This window comes from Choloepus didactylus, chromosome 5, assembly GCF_015220235.1.
Source record: "Choloepus didactylus isolate mChoDid1 chromosome 5, mChoDid1.pri, whole genome shotgun sequence".
NCBI lineage: Eukaryota > Metazoa > Chordata > Mammalia > Pilosa > Megalonychidae > Choloepus > Choloepus didactylus.
Genome location: NC_051311.1, coordinates 64902322 through 64919090, shown reverse-complemented (window position 1 = coordinate 64919090; position 16769 = coordinate 64902322). Strand labels below are relative to the sequence as shown.

The 16769-nt window shown below is 37.3% G+C and overlaps 1 protein-coding gene across 4 annotated transcripts in view; it reads right to left on the bottom strand.

Annotated features, from left to right (window-relative positions):
* Positions 1-11999, bottom strand: part of ZNF800 (zinc finger protein 800) — a 47481-nt gene extending 35482 nt beyond the window's left edge. For 2 of the 4 annotated variants that reach the window (XM_037836243.1, XM_037836247.1), the window contains exons 1-3: positions 11667-11806; positions 11050-11168; positions 5943-6038 (exon numbers count right to left, since the gene is read on the bottom strand). In XM_037836243.1, the coding sequence (XP_037692171.1) occupies positions 5943-6038; positions 11050-11110 (157 nt within the window). In that variant the 5' untranslated portion in view covers positions 11111-11168; positions 11667-11806. Of the gene's footprint in view, positions 1-5942; positions 6039-11049; positions 11169-11666; positions 11807-11867 lie in introns of those variants that run through there. The other 2 variants (XM_037836245.1, XM_037836246.1) reach the window with 2 other exon arrangements.
* Between the last annotated feature and the right edge of the window lie 4770 nt (positions 12000-16769).

Sequence of the window (16769 nt, the reverse complement as noted above, 5' to 3'; positions counted from 1 at the left end):
ACACATAGTTTTCTGTAAGAACAGCTAAGAATCAAGTACTAGTGGAAACTTCTGCATGCTTTAATAGCTATTTAATTGTAAAAATTTAAAACTACATTCCTCAAATCAAGACATAACACTTTGTCTACCAGTCTCTCAATCACAGAAAAACAAAAACAATATTCAATTTATTTAGTCCTAGTTATACAGTTCTAAGCTATATTCAGGAGGGATTGTGTATTTGTTCCCAGTAAGCATCCAAGAAAAAGTATCTGGCTCTAACCTTGACTAATAAAAACTAATTATCAATCACAAATGCATTCCCCTGCCCCCCATGATTATTGTTGATCCAGGTATACCAAATTTCTTTCAGTTCTGCAATTACACCAAATGCTCTAGCTCTCTCACTTTCTAGGCCTTCACCTATTTGTCTCTCTGCCTGTAACATTCTCCCACCTCCCTCCTCTGGCTCACAATTCTGGTAATCCTTCAGGTCCCAGGTTAGACGTCACTTCTTCCAGGAAACCTTCTCTGGATCCCTCTTGATTTTTGTTAAGAGATCTTCACCTATATTCCCATAGCACCCTATACTTCTCCTATACTAGATTATCCCACTATCTTGTAATTAACTACATTTCTATATCCCCATTAAGCTGGAAGCTTTAAGAAGACAAGAGGAGAAGATAGTTGTGATGCTCAACATTGTATTCTTGGCCCTGAGAACAATGCCTAATCGACATTTGTTGAATGACATATTACAGAGCTCTATGTATGACAAAACCGTCTCTAAAAACAAGATTTTTTAATCTATGTGAAGTTGACTGGGAGTCAGAAAAAGGACCTGTAATATTTTCTATTTACTTACACAGTTCACAAATAAGAAAAATATGTTCCACTCCATAAAAAGAGACAATAAAGTTTTTCCCTAAATTAGTTTCAGTCACCATTTAAATGCTTTGTTATATTTTTTCCCTTGGGAACTTCATTCAAAATCAGCTACTGTTGCTGGTTATTCTGCTCACTAACAATTAGGCACATCCAACCTCCTGTGCCCCTGTCAAAAGCCAAAGGCTTTCAGTCACCTGAGGCAACAACAGAGATGGTCACCTGGATAGCAAGTTTTTCCACAGCTCTTGATCCTAAGAAACAGTCATATTGCTTACTCCTAATTATTCCTTTCCCTATATTGGCTTAGGTTTTTAAGTTACCTTAGAATTCACTATTTACTGCTTAAACAGATTATCAATCAATAGCTTTAAAAAACAAGCCCTCCAAAGTATAGGGCACTGATGCCTAAATATTAACCAATTAGTGTATATTCCAGATTTTGACACATAACAGACGCTCAAAAAAAATTAGTTAAATCTTATCAAAGGTTTATCTTGTGCTATTCCTTAACAGTAAGTACACTGCATATACTGATGACAATGTTTAAAAGCTCTGTTTCAAAAGGAATCCAGTATTCAATTTTACATTAGGTTGGTTGACAGTCACTTATAACATGACATAATATTAATTCTATTCTTCTGTCCTAGAGAGACAAAGACAAGTTTTCATTTTTTTCCTTAATACATTAACATTTTGGCCAATGACCATTTTCAGCTTTGCCAGTAATGATTTTTAAATGGCACACTGCTTGCCTATTGTTAGCTCACACATGAGCTCAGTCTTCTTTAGGATGACTGTTTAACCACAGTATCATGCCAACACTGAAAGCAAATCTATGAGCCTTGTCAATCCTTCCTGGGTTCCAAGATCATTATGAAGGAAATTTTTAAGTAATCATCCTTTAACATAAGCACTCAAAGGTAAATAGCAGGAAACTTAAGAAACTTGACACTGTTATCTTAAAACCACCATCTAGAAGGGTTGGTTGGTCAAAAGTTACTGGGTTAATGATGGAGCACCACCACAAACTACAATAAATTTGCAAGTAGAACAAAATTATTTTAGTGCCTACATGGTGACTCTTTCACTTCAGTCTAGCAAACATTTATTGAGCACCTATTAAATAGCAGGAAGAAAGTTAAGTAACTGAAGATAAGGAAATGAAGAATATGGTTTGTGCCCTTGAGAAATTTATAAACTAATATAAATAACTGCTCTCCTAGGAGAATAACCCAGACAACATGCTTTGAAATCAAATCTCTAAGAACAGCAAATGAGATAAATCTACACTTATTTATCCAACTAATATCTAGTCTCTAGTATCATTCTGAATTTCCTTCAATTGCTATGTACCAATCCAAAAAAAAACCTCCATCCTATAATATGGCACTGTCATATATACCCCAGATCATAGTTTCATCAAAAGTTTTTGCTATCAAGTCAGGAATGAGGTACCATCATCGCCACCCAGTCACAGCTTACGCTAATTGCAACTAAAGTTGCTTTAAGCAGTTAAAAATATGTATTTTTAAAAACTTCTCTAATAAATTAAAAGGTCAAACCCAAATTTGTGAAGCTAATAACAACAGCAAACATCATACAAAGCTAATTCCCATTTTTCACTACTGTACTGTAAAAGAAAAGTTAGTTTCTTCTTCCCTAACATTTTAAAAAGATAGAATTTACTTTATAATATTCTATATTATCTATTTTTACAAAGTTATATATTTCAAGAATTTAAAAGGTGATGTCAACTCATATTAAAGACCAGTTAATACCGGACAAAATGGTTATCGTCCCCCCACCCCCACCCCATTTTTCTGTTTTCTAACCTTAGGATATTCCATCACACCTTTGCCTTCAACAGAAAATGAAGAGACTAAGAAAGAATACTAAACTCAATTAAGTCAATTTTAAAAACTATTTAATAGTAGTATATATATTTTTAATTAAAATTTCATATTAGTTTGTAAAAATAGGCCAGGGAGGAAGGAAAATACACTCAAGTGTCAACAGAAAGAAGGAAAACTTGAACACAATGAATTACAGATGTGATCCTCGAAGGACTAACACAGCCAAGGCAAGGCTACAGCAAAAGGCTAGTCAAGGAGTACAAAAAAGCCATACACAGCCAAGGTGTACACAAGCCAGTACTCAGTCAAGGAAGTACATAAAGCCAGTAATTCAGATCAAACAGCAAGTCACAAGTCAGTCAGCCATCGGGGATTACAGAGAAGAGAATGTGTAGACCAGGACAAAAAAGGAAGCTTTCTTTAAAAAAAAAAAAAAAGACATCTCTCTATGTACTAATGTCAATACTAAAATCTACTGTTAATAAAGCAAAGGTACGTAAAAATGTATTGAGTCTGCTACCACTGTATTAGGAAAAAAATGAGGGATATATATGCTTATATATGCATAGGTCTTTTTTTAAAAACCAGACATGCATTACTTATTCCATAAAGAAAAATCTATTCCAATTAATTTATAAGTCAAGCAGTCAGAAATAGATACCAGAGGTCAAGAGGATTTGAAATCTAAAACCAGGAAGACAGTCCAAAGCAAAAGCTGAAGTGTGATGCAAACAGAATAGGTCAAAATTGGTCCAGCGGTCAGTATAACATGCATGAAACTAGTGGACTTTAAATGAATCAACTCCTTCTTCTGACAAGCCTTTTATGAACTTCCAGCTTGGGTAGGAATTAATGCCAGGTCATAGACAGCCCAGGGTAGGAGGGAGAAGGTAAGTCACTTACATAAAGATTAGACAATTCCTGAACCATCTTAACTTAAAGATAAAGGTAGATATTCTAATACATGACTACTGCCCAACATGACTTAGCCTCTGTAGGTTAAGCATGGTAAAAGCATGGACTTGAGAGTTCTATTTTTTAAGTATCCGTCACACAGCAAAAGCAGAGTGGGACAAAGAAGAACTGACCAAGTCTCAGGGTTAGAAGGGATCTGAATCCCTAGGTAATCTGGCCTAAACTTTCATCCCATCCTCCCCAAGGTTTCAGTCAGCCATGGCTTGAATATCTCAGTGCTAAAGTAGACTTTGGATGATCCAGATATGCAAGAGATTACTATCTTGATAAAATGAAAATTTCTTAGTTATGAGAAATTAATGAAGTAAAAAAAATTTTTCAATCCAAAATGAGTTTCTGTATACCACTCAGCAAGTTTTTAAACTATTGGGTAATTAGAAAATTAAAATTATAGTATTTTCAGAATTTGCTAAATAAAATACAATTCAGAAGGTAAATTTCCTGGGGAGATTTATAAAAGAACACATTTCAAAAGATACTCATAAATGGCTCTGTAATTATACCATTTCAGATCACCTGTTTTCACAGTCCCTCTTCTTTAGCTTAGATAGTAAAAAAAAAAAATGCCAAACACAGAAAATAGACATGGCCACAGTACAGTAAGAAAACAATAAATTTTACTTTTAAATATTCACCTTCCAAAGGTAAAGAAAAACACATAGATTTTGGGTACAGGGTTTTGTTGAAAAGGCATTTTTAAGTTCATGTATGAATTAACCAAAACCTTGATTAAATGACACTAAATAATGAACTGAAGACTTACTAACTCTAAATTATAAGTTTAAAAAAAGAAATCTACAGCAAAGAATATCACTAGATGTGAAAAACTGTTACCCTCATTTCTACGGCATTAGAAAGAAAAGAACTTGTATCTCCATTCTGAAAGTCACTAAAACAGACAAGTAGCTAAAACAAATTCTTACTACAAGAACTAACCAATTCTTCCGTTATGCCAGAAATGTATTATATTTAAACTGCCTTTAGTAAGTAGGATTTTATTTTTAACCCTATTTACCATAGGAGGATTTGACCTGTAAGTTATTTCTGTTAACCAAGGACAATTACTACAAGTAAAGAACAAACAATAAAAAACACCCTAAATTAGGTTACACCACCAACCAACATAAAGATAGGCACATGATATACACTCAATACTTACTGAATTAAATACACATAAAAGCAATGTCATGAGGACTACTGATGGAAAGTCTAAGAAATGGATCTCAGAGGTTCAGAGAAAAAAACTTTTAAATTTAAATTAAGGAACATTCTATTTCTTAGAATCCTAAAATAAAGCAAATATATGTCATTTCCCTTTACAATGATTTAAAAACAAGCACCTCAAAAAATTTCTCATCATTACAAAATGAGTGGTTATATATAATTATCTTTTCCTTTGAAGCTCAGAAATTTTCCATTAAGATAGCAAGCTTTAAAATAATGACAAAGGATATTCTAATCCTCTACATGTCCATCATTAGGTCATGTTTGTTTGCTTATTTACATTTGACTAAAATAGTCTATGTCAGAGAAACCAAATCTACAAGAGGTGGAAAAGCGGATTTTAAGAATCACAGCAACTTAAGATCTTACTGATAACACACGAGTTCAAACAGTTCTCAATCATATATATGCAGTAAGCAAACCTATTTTAAAGCAATGGAGTGCAACTGCAAAAATACACTTATTATATATCCAATTCTTATAAAAATATAATAGAGAGAAAACCTGAGCAAATGTATCTGAAGATGCCAGGGCTAGAATAAATCTTCATTTTATTTTGTACTCTTAAAGATATTGAAACTCCAGAAACTCTACAGTTAGGCAGAAGGTGAATCACACAAATAGAGATGACAAGGAAATTAATCTAGAACAAGTGACATCAAATAAATAATATACTGTGCCAGAACTTAAGAAGATCCGGAACAATTTACTGCCTTTTCAGAGTTTATAAAGAACATGCCAAAAGATAACAAAGACTCTTTAAGGGGAACAGGTGCTTTACCACCAAATATACCACATAATGCATTTGTTAAAACTATACTACTTTTTAAAATTTATAAATACAGTACTGAAAAAGAACCTCTAAGTCAATATTTATTCATCTACTTTTTTAATATGACAAAAGTATTCCATAAAAAAAAAACCAATGTATACATTTTAATATTTTTTAATTGTTTCTAAGGACTTCTAGTTGTTTTTAACTACTAAGTGAGGACTTAAAAATACATCCTAAAACATTCATACCTGATCGAAAGCACTCAATTATTTGCTGAATACCAGATTTGGATGTCTGTAGTGGTTGCTGTAACAAAGGAGGATCTCCAGGTTCCAGGATATAAACTACATGAAAGACAAACACCCACCCCAATCCCCACAAAAAAAGGGTTATTTAAATCATTTACTATTAAGGTAAAACAATGGTTTGCTAACAGTTACGTTAATGATAAGTACATTTGTGTGTGTGTGTATATATATATAAAATATTCATCATTATCTTTGTAAGGCAAAATAAAACAATGGGAGGGGGAAAAAAGCAAGATTATCCTCAATTCAAGGCAAGTTAAGGCTACTTAAGGCCAAATTAGGTTCAAATGCAAAGACTACTATTTTGTTATTGCCTTTTTATACCCCTTAAAGAGGAACCACTATATTTAACTAAAATCCTAGGAAAATGGTGGCCTAGCTACACCTCATAAGCCATTCCAAAACCCTCTTGACAATCTAGTACGGTTCTGTGGGCAATTACGAGAGCAAAGCTCAAAAACCACTGCCAAAGGAAACAACTGAACAAATGCACAATGATAGATGTACAAGAATGTTCCCTGTAGCACAGCATATAACTGAGAAAACTGTCAAACTTAAGTCTTTCAACAGACGAAATAAACTTTCATACCACACAATACTCATACCATAGAATCGCTAACAGCTGTTAGAAAACATGAACTAGATGTGCATGCATTGACAACAAAGGATGTTGACAATAGATTAAGCAACAGAAACAGGTTATAGCATGGTATGATCTCATTTATAATGGCACATATTTAGACAGATACAGAAATACATAAATTTATATGCAAATATATGTGTATGTACCGATGCTAATATAAACACAAAAATGTCCGGAGGGGTACCAACAAAACTTAACAGAGGTTCTGCCAGGCTGGGTTTACAGGGGTGATTTTCACATTCTGCCTCACACTTCTGTACTATTTGCATTTTAGAGAGCACACATTTTTAAGTAAAAATAATATTTTCATTAAAAAAAAATTTACATTTTCATATAAAGAGATCTATATCATCCCTCCTTTCCAAAATATCTCAGTAGTATAAATATATCATAAATTACACTATGGTAATATGAAACAAGGTAACTGAAAAGGAAAACTGAGAAAAAGCAAAGGTTGTAGTTGAGAAAAACTGGCCATTTCAATTACCTCTTTAAAAATATGCTAACATGTTCTACTCAACTATTACCATCATAACAAAGGACTAGCCCCTCCATGTGGAACCTTAAGGAGGGTTACTTCAACAATGTGCGCTGCTACTGCTTCAGGGCCTGGGCTTGGACAGCATTCAGCTTTCTGACAAGAGAGCTCAAGGCCACTTTGCTGTATATATTCACAAAGCCTTAGATTCCTCTTTATGCTTCACATCTTCTGCTCAGTGTACATACATACAGGAGGAACTATGTCTCAGGACCAAATCATTTCATTAAGTCAAATTTTCCCAATTTTAAGAGATTCTTTAGGGATATTTTAAATGAATTAAAGAACATACACACACAACTCATCGTGAGAATATCTGATACTGGCCCTATTTTGCACTGATAAAGAACGTAAGACTCCAGATCTGGATGCCTTCATTTAAATCCCTTTCCTGCCATTTATTAGATGCAACTAGGACAAATTAAACTCTCTGATCTCTCCTTTCTCATCCTAAAATGGGGATAAAAAAAAGTTGTGTGAGAATTAAATGAACTAATGTAGGTAAACTGTTTAAAACAGAGCCTGGGATATAATAAGTGCTCAATAAATGTTCTATCATCTTCATCACCACCACCACTACCACCACCACCACCACCATATTCAAATCAATTGCTTTCTGGACACCAAAAACTCAAAAATCTTTTTTCAAAATCTAGAAGTCGTCGAATTCAACTCCTCAGAGAAACAATAGCAGAAATTTGTAAATGGATTGATTGATGATACCATTTATTTGAATTAGATGGATCTCTTTTCAGTATCTGCACATTATAGCAACTGAAAACTATTTATAAAAAAATAATAACAAAGGAGAGTACAAAACCCATAAAATTGTAAAGAACTAGAAAACTTCAACATCTGGGTCTTTAAGTGACAAGAATTCTAGAAAGGGGGAAATTTCTCCATAGAGCCCCCTTTCCTCACTTAGGTACATGATCCAGAAAACTTTCTATATATACTAACTTCCACATCCACATGACAACGCCTCATTTATAAAGATGGTAGATCAAAATTTTTTATCCATCACCCTCAGAACACTGCTACCACCAGAGCATATACATACATATCCTGAATCAACACTCAAAGTGATACCAGGGTCTGCTGAACTGTGCCTGGACACATCCACATAGAATTCATATCTCTGTAACTCACACTGTAACTTCATTTGAAAACACATCTCAACCCTAAAATACTTTAAATATTAATATATTTATAAAATTTCCTCCTAAATATGCTATCATCCTTCTCAAGATCAGACCCATCTGGGTTACACTGACCATTTAAAAAAAGGACAGCATCTCTCTCCAACCAAAAATCCTCAGAAGTTAACGACTTTCCCTATAAAGCTTCCAACAGCACATTTCCCAGAATAAAGCACCAACTTTTGTTAAGTCTCTTCTACTTGAGAAAAAAGCCTCTTAAAAGACCTTTCTATTTATGATATCTGCTATTTCATTCAAAATAATAGGGGTTGGGGAATAGTTGGTGGGTGGGGAAGGGAATTGTAGGGTTGAGAGAATATAGATGAAGAGAGTATCCATGTACTGATAACTGATGAAGCTGTGTGATGGTCCCACTAGGTTCCTTATACCATTCTCTCTACTTCTGAATGTTTGAAAATTTCTATTAAAAAAAAATTCTTAAAACATAACTAAGGAAATACTTTATATACACTGACAAGCTTCTATCACTATTCTTAACTACAAGTTGACCAATTCTAATAAGACATAAATCCTCCTCAGGAATATACTGCTCTCATCCAAGAACTCAACCACAATCCACAATCTAAGCAAGCACAAACCTCAGGAGAGTCCATGAAAATAATTTCTCAAACATCATTTCTTCTTCCCTCCATCTGAGGGCATCACCTTTTAAAAACTATCACACACATTTCTTTCAGTCCTGGGAATATCCTCCCACAGAGCACATACCTTCCTCTGAAATAATGACAATGAATGAACCACCCTATAAGTTAACAAACTTCTAGCTTTCCAATGAACTAGGATAGGACTAAGTCCCTGCCAAGTGTTCAATTATAGCTAAGAAAGCAAAGAAACAATAAATACTTTTTATCTGATAGTCTGAAAAATAAACTGCATGGAAAAAATTTCCAGTAAAAGATGAAAATTTTAAATTAATGCAATTTATCTCATTTCCTGTTAGTGGAGGACTTAAAGAAGCAAAAGAAGTTTCAATACACATTAAAAAGTTCAATTCTGGAAAACATCTTTAAAAACACATTAAAGTCTCTAGAAAACTTTAATTACCAAAATACATTAAATAAGGTACAGTCACAAATACCTTATTTGTTTACTTGTTTATTTCTACCTTCCTGATGGTAAGTTTTTGAGGGAGGAACCTGTCTAGTTCAACATTTATCTCTCCATTGCCTTGGACAACCGGAATCTAATAGGTGCTCAATGATAATCTGTCAAATAGATGAGTATGCAAATGAACAAATAAACTTCTTACCAAATAAGATGATTTCATTAACTAATTCAACTTAAAGAAATAACTTGAAGTGTCCTCAGAACAGAACTGGAATAAAAGTTCAGTGGAACACAGGTATGAAAAGAATTCACCTCTTTGTACTTCAAAACCAGCAAACTTGCTTCAAATTATATAAAACATAAGTGATGTATCTTCACTTCAAACACAAAATATGCAGTATATAAGGATGCTGAAAGTTAGATAGGTCAGAGGGCCCTTGAAAGAAACTGGATTCCATCCATTTTATTAGTAGAGGTGAGTTATTACTGATCTCAGCAAAATGCAATGAGGGTAGGTCATAGTACAAATTTTATTCTCATGTGTACCAAAGTTCTCTGAAAATGGAAGTTCTTCCCCTTTACCACTGCACTTTTTCCCATTCATCAAAAATCCCCTACTTAAAATGAACTCTATGTGATAAAAACCCTACTACATCATGGCAGTTAAAATACTCCTACAAAAAGTAAGCAAAGATATAAAAAGTCCTAATAACTCTTAGGTTAAAAAAAAAAGCACCTGCTTTTAAACTATAATAGAATAACCTTTATATGGGTTAGTGACAAAATGTATTCAATGATTCCCTTTTAAGGTGTACCTCTAAATGTCTCTGACAAAGCACATTAAAGTTCTAATAAGTACAAAAACTGCCAATAGTTTACATATCACATTTCTCAAATTAAAATTTGCTAATATTCATGAGACCCCCCTACAAGCAACTTTTTCACTTCATAAATTCAACTCAAAAAAAAAATTCCACTGAACAAAATACCCTAAAAATACTTAGGTATACTAACTAAATAATCAGCCGGTTTTTTATTTTGCAACAGAATATGTTCTGCCCAAGAAAATTTTTTAAAAGTTTGCACTTTAAACAATCTGATTCTCCCAATAAGTTGAATACAAAAACCTTTTTTTCAACCCAAACTAAACTCCATTTTCAGGTTTTCAGAGATATTCTCTGATAAAAATGGATAAGAAACTTCTGATATTTTTTTAAGTGAAATTATTTTCACAAAGATAAGTGCTAGCAATCTGCTTATTTTCTTCTTTCCCCTCAGTTTTAAACATTCACAGAGCATGGGGGTATACCACTAACTGCAGCCTGCCTTGAAAGAGAAGGAAAAAGGACTGAGTGACTGATCTTGTGGAAAAAATTTAAGGTGACACTTGCAGTACTTTTTTCAAAGGATCAAGCAGTGGAGACCTCTTGTTTGTAGACGCTTCTAGCTTCATAACTGGTTTTATACTGGGGAAAATTATAGTCTGCGTACTTAGAAATGACTTCTTAGGCAGGAGGAAAAGAAAACTAAAAGGAAATAAAAGGCAGAGTGGCTCTGACGGAGGCCAAAGTAACCGCAGAAGAAAAAGGGTATATATACCTGGTTCACAGCATCCGTGATGATGGTGGTCAGTCTGACAGTATTTATCCCTTAAAGGCATTTTCAGTGGCCGCAACCTACTTTCCTTTTACTGTAAGAAGCTCTTCATTGCGGCTTGGCTGTTGAAAGAAGCACAAACTCGTCATTCAACCTGAACTTCCTGGGGGGACTCTGGCTGCTTTTTCCAGATACGTTCGCTTCACCTACCCTCCCCTTTTTATCCACGAACCCGCACCTTCTTCTTTAAAAAAAAAAAAGAAAGAAAGAAAGAAAAGAAAGAAACGCACTAACCCTTCCTAGGCCACAACTCCCCGCACAGGTTCCTAGCCCTACCCGGAAACGCAGCCTTCCGACGCGCAGGGCGAGGTCCCGGCCGGCTGCGCGGGCGGCGACCGCGGCCTCGCCGTCCCGGGCGGGCGCGCGCGGAGAGGAAACGAAAAGCGCGCGGGGTACGGCCGGTCGCCGGGGCCCGCGGGGGGACCGGACTGCGAAGAACGGCGACAGCAGCGGAGCGGATCCGCCGTCGGCCCATCAGCGCCGCGCCCTCCCACCACGCACGTGCTTTGAGGTCCCGCTGCCCGAACCTCCGTCCCCAAAACCAAGTGCGCCCAACTTACTTAACTCCTAGAGCGAGCGGGAGGGCCGGCGGGCAGGCGGAAGGAAGGCCGGACGGCCGCGGGGACAGCCTGGCGTGGCAGGCGACTTCGGGCCCCACCTGGCGCAGCCTCCGCAGACCACGCGAAAGGGAACCAGGATTCGGGCCCGACGCGCTCCCAAAGAGTCCCCGCCGGCCCTGACGCGGAAGCGCCCCAGCTCACCACGTCCCTCCGCGGCCCAAGGCGACAGTGACGGCGGCTCACGACGTCCCTCCGCGCTTTGGAGATAGGCGGGCGAGCGGTCGGCGCGCGGGCGCAGGCAGTTGACAGGAGGAACCGCCCCGCAGCAGCCGCCGCCGCCACGGAAGAAGCCGCAGTAGGAGAGGGCAGGACCTGAAGCGCCCCTCGCCGGGGCAACGGCTGCCGCCGAGCCCGTCTCCCCCCCCGTGCCGCTCCACCTGCAACGGTCCCTCAGGCTTTTGGAGAGGGGCGGGAAAAGGTGGGGGTTTCCCCCCCTCGTCTGTCCCTTTTTGGTAGTAGTTGTTGTTTCAGGAAACTTTATTAAGTCGGTCTTTCTCCGTGTCCCCCTCCCCAAAGAGCCTGAGTACCGCTGCGGATCGGGTATGAAGGGGGAAGCAGAGGCTCTCCAACAGCGACAGGGAGAGACTGACTGACCCCGGACGGAGATGGGGCGAGGGCAGGAAGTGACAAGCTCACGGAGTGGGTGGGGGGAGTGTGGCCGGCACGCCCGGGAGCGCCGCGCGCATGCGCTTGGCCCGGCGCCCCCGCCACTGGGGAGGCTATGCGACGCGCCAGCCGCGGCCCGGCGGAGGCAGGGAACCGCGGCGGGGGTCACGGGCTCGCTGCTCGCCCGCCCACCCGCCGGCTGACCGGGAGCCGAAGCCCTGGGCTGCGCGCGCATGAAGGTGTGAGGTCCCTGGCGCGGCGTTCGCGCCCGGGAGACGAGCTGCTCAGCAACCAAAGTGTTGCTATCGCTTTTCTCCTTTCAGTGGAACTGAAACTCTGGGAGGGTTGGAAAAGCACAGGAAAGAACTGTGGGAAGAGGCTTGCAAATATATAAACCGAAAGTCGTAATTCCAAAAGAGTTGTCAAAATGCATTTTTAAATGGTACAGGTTGAACGTTTTTCAGTCAAGTGTACCTCCCAGAACTTGGGTTTTTTGTTTTTGTTTTAATCAGGCTTTGGGGAGAAATCCGTAGTAGATCTGTCTAGTCCATCAGCGGTCTGCTTCTGAAACCTGAAAGTGAAGTTCTGTCACGTGGGCAATCCGCACTTTCCCTCCTTTCGGGCGCCCGCATCCTGCTTGGAACATCCCCGAAGATCGCAGTTGTGCCTCAAATTCAGCAAGCTCGAGCGCCGCTTCTTGGGATCGGGGGAGCCACCTCTCTCGCCTTCTCCCCACTTCCTAGAACGGAATTCTTGTTCAGGGTAACCTGAAGCAAATATGTGTACACTGTTGGTTAGGAAAACTTAAGGTGGAAAAAGGCCACTCTCCTGGTTTATATCCCCCACAGAGACATTAATAACTTATCTCAGTTGTCTAATCTGCCCGTGAGCGGGGTCCTGAAAACGCCAAGTTTAAGAGATAGGCTCTGGGTGTATTTTGGAAGAAAAAAAGAGTGAAGTCAATTTTCAAAATGCAAAGGAAAGTTTGTAGTAGGTCCAGTAAATTGATAAGTTCGTTATTTTAAAAAAGTTAAATGGAGCATTTGCATAGGTCTTGGGGGATTGTAGCAGTTTGATTATGGAGTTGACAGAAAACGGATAGAAAAATGATTTTTTAAAGGAATTCCAGATAATGTATTTTCTACACACACACTACGCAGTCACATAAGTAGAATGTATGATTGTTTTATCCTGTTTTTATAAAGCTTCACCTAACATCAAACTAAAATATAAAGAAATGCCACAGTTTATAAATCAATAAATAAAGTGATACATCCACGTAATGGTGTTTGTTACACAGTCAATAAAAATCACATTTTATATAACATTTAATTGTATAGAATATGTGAACAAAAAAATGAAAAATTATTTTTTGAAATGTAACACCTTAACGAGTTATCTCAGGGATGGGATTTTAGGTGATTTTTATTTTTCTTATGCTTTTTTATCCATTTCAAAATTTCTAATTTAAGCATATAAAACAATTAATTTTAAAAGTCAATAAAAAATTTAGAATGTAAAAATGGCTATGGAATAACAAAGTAAAAAGTAGGATACAAACTTAAATATACACTATTAATGCCTCACCAAAAAATGCAGTGAAAAAAACTGAAAGGAAACAGACCAAAATATTAACAGTGGTGATTTTCGATGATAAAATTTGAAGTGAAATATTTTCTTCATTTTTGAAGGATCTTTTCCAACTTTTATATGATAAGCATATTTATCATGTGTTAAAAAATGAATATATAATTATAAATTTCCATAAACCTGAAAAAAGCATTGCTTCAGGTATCAGGGAGTTATAAATGTTTGTTGACCAGATGTGAGTAAAATTTTTCTTTTAAAAGTTTTGTAAGTAAAAGCATTCCCAGTTCAAAGTCATTACTAGGGAGTCCTCAAAATTGCTGAAACAATGTTTTAGACAATGTTTGAAAAGTTAGGATTAGATACAATATTAGAATGTGCATGTGGGAAAAACAAATATTAAGCATTGAATCATAGAATTTTAAAGCTGAAAAGAAACTTTAAAGTTTCTTTAAAGTTTGGAAGTTATCCGGTTAACCTTCTTTTATAGATGAGGAGACTGAATCCCAGAAAGTATCTAGTAAACCTTATTTTGTGGATGAGGAAACTGAGATCCAGAAAGGGTAAGTGATTTGTCCAAAGTCTGTAACTACTGGTTCTAGGTCCCACATTATCCCTACTATAATAACAATACTAATATCTGAAATGTATTGAGTTAATTGTTGTAAACTCATTAACTCATTTAATCCTATCAGTGATCCAAGGAAGTTTTGTTATTCTCCCACTTTGCAGGTGGGGAAACTGAGGCAAAGAGAAACTAGATAACTTATGAAGGTTACTGCTGGTAGACAGCTAGGCCAGCATTTGAACTCCGGCAGTGTGGCTCTGGAACTCATGAATTTAGCCACTATTCTCTGTTGCCTATGCTGTGTTGCCTGCTTTATACCATAGCTGTTTTGGATCTCTATTGTCATGTTTTATCTGACAGATGAGGCAGTAGATCTTGCCAGTTAAGAAAGGTACTGAAATTCCCTGTACAAGTTCAGAAAGTGGAAAAAAGAATTGCTAACTCACAAAAATTTCACTGAAAATTCACAGGGTTCTCGAGTTTAAAGAGACTTTGGAAACTATAATTATTGTCTTGCCTCTAAAACTACTACGCACAAACCATCACAGAAAACCATCTGCCTTCCCTTTCACTATGGCAACCTAGGTGACACTTGACAACATTGCTTTTTTATTCTTTAAGTCTGGAAGTCTGTCCTAAGGATTAACCTAAATCCCTTTTACAGTTTAAAATTATTTTCTCTTGATCTCAGGGTAAAGGAACACTACCATCTATATCTATATATCTATATCTGTATCTACACATATGTATTATTGTTGCATGACAAACTACCCCAAAATTAGTAGGTTAAAACCATTTCATGTACTCTCAATTCTGTAGATCAGAAATTTGGGAAGGCTTCGTCTGGGGTCACTCAAGCATCTGCTGCAGTCAACTGGCTGCTTGACTGGGGCTCACTCACACAGCTGGTAGTTGGTGTTGACTCTTGGCTGGACCCTTCTCTCCTCATAGCCTTTCATCCTCAAGGAGAATAGCCTGGGCTTCGTTATATAGTGATAGTATGCCAAGAGGGTAGAGAGGAAGTTGCATAACATAACTTCTACTACATTCTGTTAGTCAAAGCAAGTCATAAAACCAGCACAGATTAAGGAAGTGGAGAGGGAGACAGCCCTTCTGAAGGGGAATAGCAGCAAAGTCATAGCACAAAGGAGTATGCATATAGCCATGGGAGAAATCATTGTGATAAGCTTTGCATACAATCTGTCACAGTATATAATTATTTTTAAAATGGTACTAGCTGTTGAAGCTGCTTTTTTTTTTTTTTTTAATGTTAGGTGATGCCTTATGGACCAAGAAAATGGGGTAACAGTTATCAAACCTATTATTTAAATTAACCAAACAGGTCAGTTTGGTGGCCTTGTGTAGCTAAACTTTGGTGATTCCTTAACTTTCCTCGCTAGGCCTGTTTTTCCCATCATATTACTGCTTTCTTTAAGATCCATTCTTAGTTTACTATCAGTTTTAAACAGAGCCCACTACTAAAACACAACATAAAAATCGAACATCAGGCAGAAGCAATTATAGTTCCTAGATTCTCCAGTCAAGAATTTGCTAGCTTTTATCATAATGTGACACTTGACAACACAATCCAGAATTATTTTCCAAATCAAATTATGGGCCAAAATAGGGTCTAGGGGGTTAAAAAGGGCTAGGGGGTTAAAAAGGGTCATATATTCATGGACATATTTATTTAGGACATATTAAACTGTTGATCTGTTATCAATTATATAGAACTTAATACCAAGGTCTTGTGCAGGAAACATAAGATAAAAAAAGAAGGTATTGCTTTCCCTAAAATGCTTATTTAAGGAGGGTGAGGAGTAGGTTGTAATGGGGTTGCAATGCCCTGAAGATAAACTGTCTACTGGGAAACCGCTGACATGGCCTTGTATGGTGCTAAAGGCACACTTAGGTCTTGCTAGCCAAGTGACACAATGATGCATGCCCCATGCTGCTTTGTGGGCATTAAACCATACCTTACAGGTCTTCTGTTCAGATGCATTTCAGACAACATTTGAGTGAAATGCATGGAAAAAACTGCTTTTGTTATAGTGGAGTTTTTTCTTAAGGAAGTCTGTATTATCTAATAATAATGGCTAATGTAATTTTGTCACTTAACTGAGCTCAGACAATGTGCTAAGTATTTTATATTTTTTTCATTGAATCCTTATAAAGATCCTGGGTTAGAGATCCCATTTTGCAACATGGAAACAGCTAGTTGGTGTCTGAGCTAGAATTTATACCTATGTTTCTCTGAGTCCAAAACCTGTGCCTCAAGTTAC